The 9,693-nt window shown below is 37.8% G+C and overlaps 2 protein-coding genes across 2 annotated transcripts; both read left to right on the top strand.

Moving 5' to 3' along the window:
* The first annotated feature begins 473 nt into the window (after positions 1–473).
* LOC127448684 (transcription factor Sp5-like) lies at positions 474–1,726 on the top strand. The gene is made up of 2 exons (XM_051711409.1): positions 474–524; positions 707–1,726. The coding sequence occupies exons 1-2, from the start codon at positions 474–476 to the stop codon at positions 1,673–1,675; spliced, it is 1,020 nt and encodes a 339-aa protein (XP_051567369.1). The 3' UTR covers positions 1,676–1,726.
* A 2,229-nt stretch (positions 1,727–3,955) lies between these two features.
* On the top strand, positions 3,956–7,619 carry LOC127449611 (glutamate-rich protein 2-like). The gene is given in 7 exon segments (XM_051713140.1): positions 3,956–4,023; positions 4,219–4,317; positions 5,570–5,664; positions 6,017–6,198; positions 6,321–6,378; positions 6,487–6,558; positions 7,191–7,619. Coding segments are annotated over 7 exon segments (759 nt in total). The 3' UTR covers positions 7,376–7,619.
* The last annotated feature ends 2,074 nt before the right edge of the window (positions 7,620–9,693 follow it).

Raw genomic sequence — 9,693 nt, 5'->3', positions numbered from 1 at the left:
CTGAATAATTCCAAAAGTTTCTATAAACCAGATCTATGTTCAAGTTTGTTTATCTTTTGAATTACACATACAGTAGCCTATATTTGATTACTTCTTTGATCCAATCATCAGTGTAGGTATATTCACGCAATTTCAATTAGTTAATTCATTAACTGCACCTCCTTCCTATCCACCGTTCTCATCCTCAAAATAATCAATTCTTTTATCATCCAAAGCAGCAAGCACTCGAAGGATTTGCGCTCTTCCGTTATTCTTTGATGATTGGGCAGCGGTAAACTTCAAAGGCAAGAATGCTTCATTCTGACTGGCTGGAGTTCTGATCAAACTCTATGAAATTATTCCAGTGTGTTCACTTTGCTCCAGGGTTCTCCTGTGAATTGTTGCGCACGATCAAGGAGGCGCACCATTGCGCAAACATTTTTGGGGATCTTTGGACTTTGGTCTTTGGATTAAAAAGGCACCATTGGTTTGGCATGGCTGCATTGGCCGTAAAGCGCGATGACCCACTCCAAGCTTTCCTTCAGGTGCGTAAATGGTATAAATGTATTTTTAAATTACTTTTTTATGCATCCATGAAGATTTTACATGAGTAGCAATTATGATAAAGATCTTATGAGTGTTCGTTTGTCCTAAAGTAGGCCTACCAGTTTTGTCACTTATAGTGCAAATCATTTAGACTTATGCGTATTGACATCTTATTTTATAGGATCGAACTCCAAATTCCACGCCAGATTCCATCAAAGTTTCTCCCCTTGCGTTGTTGGAAGACACCTGTAATCGCATCGGGCATTCCCGTGTATCCAGACCCATGGAGCACCATCAATATGAAGGGTCCCCAAGTAAACTTTTCCATCCCTGGAGCACCGATGGTTCCACCCAGGGACCTTTCATCTCTAATTGCAGGGTGAGACTGTCACAGCACCACCAGAGCTCCTTTAATCCACATCACGAATTGCCCCTGACACCTCCATCTGACCCCGGGTACCAATATAACTTCCCGGTGTTGCCTTGTCCGGTGCAATCACTCCCATCAGCATGCTCTCCTTCATATGCCAATCTTCCGATTTCGACCTACATGCCCACGCACACCCAAAAGAGACATTTGGCAAGCGATGATATCCAGTGGTGGACTCTACAAAATCCTGGCACTGCCAATCACGTGTCAACAGTCGCCTCGCACCATTTTCAGATCCACCGCGGGTGGGTCCTGGGTCACCTTGAATTTGGGCAGTGCCAGTCCCAAATCGCCACCCTCCTGCACTCTAAATCTTCCCTCACCGGTGCACGGAGATGCCGGAGATGCAGGTGCCCTAACTGCCAAAAGACCCCCGATGAACCGGGCAGGAGAAAGCAACACTTGTGCCACATGCCAGGCTGTGGGAAGGTGTACGGCAAAACGTCGCACCTGAAGGCGCATCTGAGATGGCACGCAGGTGAGCGCCCGTTCGTATGCACATGGATGTTCTGCGGGAAGAGCTTCACGCGCTCCGACGAGCTCCAGAGGCACGTGCGCACGCACACCGGAGAAAAGCGCTTCACGTGCCCGGACTGCTTGAAGCGCTTCATGCGCAGCGACCATCTGGCAAAACACCTGAAGACGCACCTGATAAAGAAGAACAGACCGTCATTTCCCATGCTGGATCACATGAAGCGCGAGAATACGAATAACTTTTAAACAAAACTCTTAAGGTTGTTCGAAATTAACTTTTATAAGCACTTAATAATGTAGGCTATAGCCTACCAGCTTGGATGGTTACATTCATGCTTCTGATGACAAAAACTCAAAAATGTAAATGGGTAATTAACGTGTCTCTAATAAAGATATTAGGCCTACATTTTATGGCGAGTAGCCTACATACAGCAGGCTGTTTCATTGCTGAATTGTTTTTGGAATCATAATTTAGAAAAAAAGCACACGATTTTAGTAGCTTTTTATATTAAAATAATAATAATAATAATAATAATAATAATACTCCATGACCAAAGAATAATAGAGTAATAATAATAATATATATTTATTTTAAAAAACCGTTTATTATTAATAATAATATTGATTAATAACAATAAAATATGTATGTATTATCAATAATAAATATAATTGTTAATGCTTATTAATGACTATTATTAATAATTATTATTATTATGATAATAATAATAATAAACCTTTATTACAATTAATAGAAGTAATAATAGTTATTATTATTATTATTAAAACTATTATTAGCTTATTATATTGTTGTTTTATTATAATTATTTTTTTAATAATAATAGTTATTTTTATTATTATAATACAAATAATTATAATAATAGCTTATCACAGTGGTTCTGATCATTTCCGCCAAAATGGCAACCATTGTTATTACTCGTATTGTTACTACAATAAAACTGTGGTACAAGCAACAACTGTCATTGAAAAAAGAAGAAAAAAAAAGAAAGAATTGAAAGAAAATGACAGAAATCTTCTGAAAGCTTCTTACACTGTTTGAAGTCGAGTACATTTATTATGATTTTTTAATAGAATACCCGTAGTAACTATAGTATTGTGGTCGTAATTCTTAAGACCTTTAAAAATGAAAGGTATGGTTGAAAATGAGCCAAATCGGTATGGCTAGCGAATTTAACGCAAGATACTGGTTCCGGATGGAGCATGTTGCTTACGGATAATTTAGAGGTGAGGCCCCTTGTTGCTGTAGAAACAGAACGCTGTGGGGTTTCAGAAAGTAGAGATAAACTTACTGAAGTTTTCTGTTGGCCTAAAATCTTATGACAGCGATTAATGAACAAATGCAGATTGGTTATTGAACAAACATTATATTTTTTTTAATTAGACGCAAAGATGAACAGAACGTTCGTGTGACGCTTGAAATGCATTGGTTATTTTGTATAACGTAGCCTATATTTCATTCTATGTTATTTTGCAAATAATTTCTAAATGTTATTCCACACGAATGCAGACTTGATCCCCTTGTTTGTGGTAAATGAGACAATAGTATGTGACAGTGATAACGATCAAAGCTTAAAACATTCAAAAGACTTCTGTTACAGGCAATGCATCAAGAAGTGTCAGCTTTAAACAGTCTGGCCCATATTAACACTAACTTAACATGAACACAAAGACAGTTTGAGGACTCCCTGGCTTGAATGGCTTGTACATGTCTGCATTCACTTTAACTCAAAAAAGATTTACTTTTAATATTTTCTTTTTAATGATAAGATTACAGTGTGTTGGAAAGCCTTCTGAAGTTTCATCAAAAGAAAAGGTAAGTGCCTTGTCAACCTGCATATGGAGTTTTATATGATACATTTGTTGCAGTTGGTTTATTGAGTTCAATGTTTTCTTTCATATCATCAGATGAAGATTTTTAAATGATGTTGCATTTGTTTAGTTTTTTTATTATTATAATTTTATAATACTGTATAGCCTACTCTTTTAAAGATTTTGCTATTTAAGCCATATTTTTATCTTTATGAAAGGAGGCTGCACCCATAAAACTAGCGTGTTCCAGTTTAGCAGGTAAAATAAACTGGTGTTTGTTTGCCAAAATTAATATCTATTCACAACTATAGCAACAGTTTTCAAACACTGAAAAGTTACATGGACAAAACAACAAAAATGACAACAGTCTGGCTTAGTTTCCTTATTTTTTCTATAAAGGTTAATAATATTACCTCCTTTGTTCTGTAGATTCAGTGGCAAAACATTCTGTTGAATGGAAACCAAAGTAGGTTAAACAATGGTTTACTGGGTAACTAGGACTATTTCAATCCTTAAAGGAATAGTATAACCAAAAATAAAGATTCTGTAATCATTTGCTCACCCTCATGTCGTTCCAACCCCTGTATGACTTTTTTCTTCCGTGGAACACAAAAGGAGATGTTAGGCAGAATGTTCAGTCTCAGTCACCATTCACTTTCATTGCATCTTTTTTTTTTTTTTTTTTTGTCTCTCCATACAATGAAAGTGAATGGTGACTGTTCACTTTCAAGTGAAACTCCCATGCTCAAAGCTCAAAGTTCCAAGAGGTAAAAGCAAAAGAGACATTCTCAAATGCAGTCAACAGGTCATTGTTAAAGCATTAAAAAAGATTCAAAAGTTTTCAAAATTAGACATGTCTTTGCACAGATAAACAGCTCATATTACATTTTTCATGTATTAGTTAACTTACAAGCCCACTTCAACCATAATTTATCATCATAAATGCTTTTTATTTTGTGTAGGCTACAGAAACTAAAACCCAGTGGAAAGACAGAAGCGCTGGATCCTTCTATAAATTCTGAGAAAACAAATCCCACACTCAAAGAACACATTTCCAAGCGGTAAAAGCAAAATACATTTTACCAGTGTGTATTATTTAGGATTTTTCACCTCTGCAAAAAATAACTAAAATTTAGAGACAATGGCCGAAAATCTAAATGAATGGATTTAAAAGAATAGTTCACCCAAAACTGAAAATTATGTAATTAGTTCCAAACTCGTATGTCTTCCGTGGAATACAAAAGGAGAAATGCTGAAAAATGCAGCTCTTTTTTATATAATGGAAGTGAATGGGGACTTGGGCTGTTGAGCTCCAAAATAACAAAAATGCACCATAAAAAAAATCATAAAAGTAGTCAAAATACCTAGTGCACCATATTCAAAGTCTTCTCACTTTGTGTGAGGAACAGACCAAAATTGTTGTTATTCACTGGTTGAGTTCATGTCAGGTTTAACATCAATGATGATTGGTCACGTTGCACTGACATCACAACGTCATTGACATCAAATCTAACGTAACAATTTTCAGTCAATAACGACTTAGATTTTTGTTCATTACACAAAACTATCACTAACTAAATTATTTGGAATATAGCTTTAGAATTGTCATTTTTGAGCTTGACAGCCTCAGTCCCCATTCACTTTCAATTTATGGAAAAGTGCGGCCAGTACATTTTTCAACATTTGACCTTTTGTGTTCCATGGAAGAAAGATATAATAATGATGAATAAATATTAAATAAATTATGACTGAATTTTCATTTTTGAGTGAACTGTTCCTTCAATATTAATAAAAACAAAAACAATTATCTTTTAAATTTCAGTGGATTTTGTATTCCGGTCTGCATGTTCTTTAGGTCACGCTCGGGGGTGTGGTACAGTGGCTCAGTAGTTAGCACTGTTGTGTCACATCAAGAAGGTCCTGGGTTCAAGTCCTGACTCAATTGGGCCTTTCTCTATGGAGTTTGCATTTTCTCCCTGTGTTCACATGGGTTTCCTACAGGTGTTCTGGTTTCCCCCACAAGTCCAAAAACATGCAGGTTAAGTGAATTGGAGACTCTAAATAGCCCGTAGGTGTAAGTGAGAGTCCCTCAGCCACTGGGGGTTGCGTCAGGAAGGGCATCTGGCGTAAAACCTGTGCCAAGTCAAATATGCGGATCGCTGCTGGTCTGCTGTATCGACCCCTAACAGGAGCAGTCGAAAGAAGATGGGGGTGTGGTTTATGGGCCATACATGCATAAAGCAGGAGAGCTGATGGCATTAATTCGCTCCACTGAGCTCTAATAGTTTACCTTTTATTGCCCATTTTTTTCAGCAGCAGAGGGTATACTGCCTCTAAAGATCCGTCCTTCAAAAATGTAACCACGCATGGACATAAACTACCTAAACAGTCTTCCCCTGTTATGACAGGTACTGAATTTGTTTTACCCTTTATCCTTTAGTCCTGTCTGCACATTTACTCTTCAATCTATTTGTCTCACAGTTCCTGAAGCATTTTGTAATGCCCTTGGACTCCTGTAGACTATACAGTGGGGTCCAGAAGTCTGAAACCACTTTGAAAACCTGGAACTTTTTTCATTTAAACAAAGTTTTAGGATTTTTAAACATTTAAAACAAAATCATTATGAAGGAGTAATATTTAGTATTCTATACTCAAAATCAGAAAACTTCCGATTTATTCCACACAAATAGCTCTTTGGAACAAATTCTGGAGCATCTTATACGGATCTGTTACTCACTACCAAATCTGACTAAATTTCAGACAGGCAAGCAATAACTGAAGTCCATTTGGGCAGTAAGCATGAACTACAGATCCAGACCCCTCAAGCAGTGCTGTCTGAAACTGACCAGGATCCTCACATTGCACAGGGTGAAGATGAAGAGAGTGAGGATGCTGAAAGTGAGATATCTGAAGGACACCTGCCGCTAGAATTGTTTGCAGAGGTGAGGCGGCATTAAGAACACATGCCATGTAAACAAGTATCAGCTGTGCTTATTAATAGTTGAAAGGCACTGCATATTTGTATAGTTGGTATTGAGATGGAGGTCTGTTTTTGTGAGTCCAGTTTCTACAGGCTGTGATGGCAAAGAACTATCAACTTGCCTAGAAACACTGTCAAATGAGTAAGTCACTAGTCATGTGAGGAAGTGTTGTTTACATTAAAATATTTTTACAATCTTGGCTTTCCTGACACACTGACATGTTTTCACCAATTCACTCTTGAAATGTAGTTCTTATTTATGAGCCCCAGAACTCAGAAGCCAAGAACTTCCTGCCTCTCACTGAAGAGAAGTTACTGATAGGTGAGATTAAAGATCTATCTATCTATCTATCTATCTATCTATCTATCTTATCTGTCTGTCATATCTGTCTGTCTGTCTGTCAGGTCATATGTCCATCCATCATGCTTTCTCATCCATCCATCAAGCTTTCTTCTCCATCATCCATCCATCCATCCAGCTTTCTTCTATATCCATCCATCCATCAATCCATCCATCCATCTATCCATCCATTTAATCAAGAATTTTTGAAGATTTAAAGGGTTAATCTATCTATTACTTTTTCCTTCTTTCTCTGTTCACATTAGAAATTGAAGTATTTCCATTTTTATTATAAATTAAAATCTTATTAGATCTTTACTCTTTTGTATTTAAATTACCTGCAAGATGCGCGTCCCTTAATAGCTTGCACTAAAAAGCATTTGTTAAGCCCCACAGACATGAATGAAAATAAGATTGAAATAGAATCAAATGGATTAATTAGAACTAATGTTCCAAATGGGTCACTGGATATTGTGTTTGAGTCATTGTATGCACAACAAATTTCCTTGGAATTCAAGCATGTGTGTGTGTGTGTGTGTGTGTGTGTGTGTGTCTTCCCTCTTTATTTTTAATTGTCCATCTACTGTATATTGGATCCTCATCATAAACTCAAGAAGCGAATGAAGACTCAGACAATGATAATGATGAATCTGATGAATTTGACACATCTGATGATGATTATGATGACGACGAAGAAGAGGATGATGGCAGTGATGATGAGGATGAGTCTTCAGATAGCTGTGACACAGATGAAGAATCTACTGACAACACAGATGATACATTATCATCTTCGTCATAAACGAGCAAAATACAAACGAATTAGCAGAATGCCTTTCCTACGTTCTTAAGCACATATGCTTTTGTTGTGGTATTAAACAATATTGTCTTATGCTCATATACAGTATGTGACGTGTTGAGGACCTCATATATGCACATAACATTTATGAAAAAGACTGACTTGAAATTAAATTGTATTCTGAATGTGATTTATATGTCTGTGACTGTGTGTAATCTAAAGACCTCATGAAATGGATTCACAAGTGCAGTTTTCTTTCCTGTGTTTATAGAGAAACAGGAACATGGGGCCAGACTTATCAAGGAGCTCTTTCCTTATTTAAAAAATAAATAGGCAATAGCCTTTAGTGTACCATGAACCATAGCTGCGTCCAAAATGATGTACTTTACACTGTGCACTTACACTATTACTCGGCCATCTAGTGTATGAATTTTCAAAGTGTAGTATCATCTCAAATGGAACGCTAACAGATTTAACTACACAGAAGCATTCGCGTTTTTCGGATGAAGGAAGTGACGCTTCAGATGCACCTGATGTGTTGCCGCTAGCTTTAGCATGTTAGCCAGCCTCAGTTCAACACTCTCAAATGTCTTACATATTCACACAGCGGGATGATGGTAAAGCTTTCAACTCACATTTGCGAGATGCTCTCTTCACAGAAGTTTCACTGGTACGTAGGGCAAAGCTAACAGACATGAGGCCCTATTTTAAGAGTGCTAGTGTTAAGCGCAGCGCTATGCCAGAAGTCAGTGGGCATGGCCATGACATTTTTGTATTTTCGTGCAAGCATGCGCTAAGTCTAGGCACAAGTATAGGTATGGCGAAATCGCACACACAACACGCAAATGGGCTTGATTAAGTGCAATTTAACTGAGGTTTACTCCGGTTATTATTCCACCATTTGCATCCTATAATATAGTTCATTCCCTTAAGCACCAGCGATATATAAACCAAGACTGTACATTCATAAGAAGTTGGTAGTGTAAATGGACTGTAGAAGAATTGAAAATATTGTTCTTTTGTGAATTAAAATGCTTCCTTGATGATTGTCAGGCATATTTCTATGATATTGACATGCTCCTTTCATACGCATGGAAAATATGATTCTCCTCAGAATTTGGATGTAGGCTTCATTAAATTACAGAGCATGTAAATATTATTAATCATTTTCATCTACAGACACACAAATCATGGCTAGTATTAACAGTGATTGTATCAGCACGCACTTCACTTCTACTGGTTGATTTTGATTAATTTATTAAAACGATAAAAATAAACCAAAAATATTTCTAAATTGAAATTACACTTCAAACGAAACGAAAATATAATCAAAATAACGAAGTGGTCAAAAAATCATAGCCTACCAATTCCAAACATTTTACTCTCTCCAACTTCTTCCACCGGCCTGTTTTTCAATTAATTAAAAATCACTCTGCGACAACAGGTGGACAAATATATTTAGACTTACAAATTAGACCATAAATACAATTGTAAATGTAAACATAATGTTGGGCCTCATGTGCTCAGATAGTAGACAAAGGCAGCCCTACACACAGCCATAAAGCCTGACTGAGGCCTGTAGGAATACTCAAAGCCTGATAACATGAAAACTGCACCAAAATCAAACAAAGGGAGCCCAAACAGACTACAGATCCCATCAAGCCTTGCTCACTTTACACCTAGGTGTGAAATTCTGAAGGATGAACTCTCATCTCTTACTGGATTAAACGCACGACAGAACATGTCCCTCAACCATGATGTCATTGAGAGTATAAAACCCTGGAGATTCCTCCTAAGCCTTGCTTCCAGAGACAGTATTCGCCACGTCTATTTGCAGCCCTGCTGCTCCCAGGTGTAGCCACACTGCCCAAGTTAGTAATACATGTACCTGAACTTTGGCCATACAATCTCCATCTCACTGGACGAGCCGAGATTCTACATGATCCACCGAGCACATTAACGGGTCTGAAGGAGACCGCTGAGCAATCCGCATCTCACCCTTTTGCCTGCAGATGTGAAGAAAGAAGATTTCTCTTCCTTCTTCGTCCGAGTCGACTTCGCTGATTTCTCCGCCAACCCGCCAAGAATCAGCTGCCGTACCGCCCGCCGACAGAGCGAGGAAATGGTCTCCCATCATCACCCGAGCTTCGAGGAACCGAGTCAGAGTCAAACGATGGACGAACACACATTCTACCTGTGTCCTCACGTGACTCAAGTAAGAGGTTTACGTCTGGGCAGAGATAGATTATTATAGTGTGTTATTCTTGTATATCAAAGTTATTGCTTGTACAGTTTACGGACCACCGAGCCCGCTCATTGCT

This window comes from Myxocyprinus asiaticus, chromosome 12, assembly GCF_019703515.2.
Source record: "Myxocyprinus asiaticus isolate MX2 ecotype Aquarium Trade chromosome 12, UBuf_Myxa_2, whole genome shotgun sequence".
Classification (NCBI taxonomy): Eukaryota; Metazoa; Chordata; class Actinopteri; order Cypriniformes; family Catostomidae; genus Myxocyprinus; species Myxocyprinus asiaticus.
Note: the sequence above shows the minus strand (reverse complement) of the source record. Positions and strands in the feature narration are given on the sequence as shown.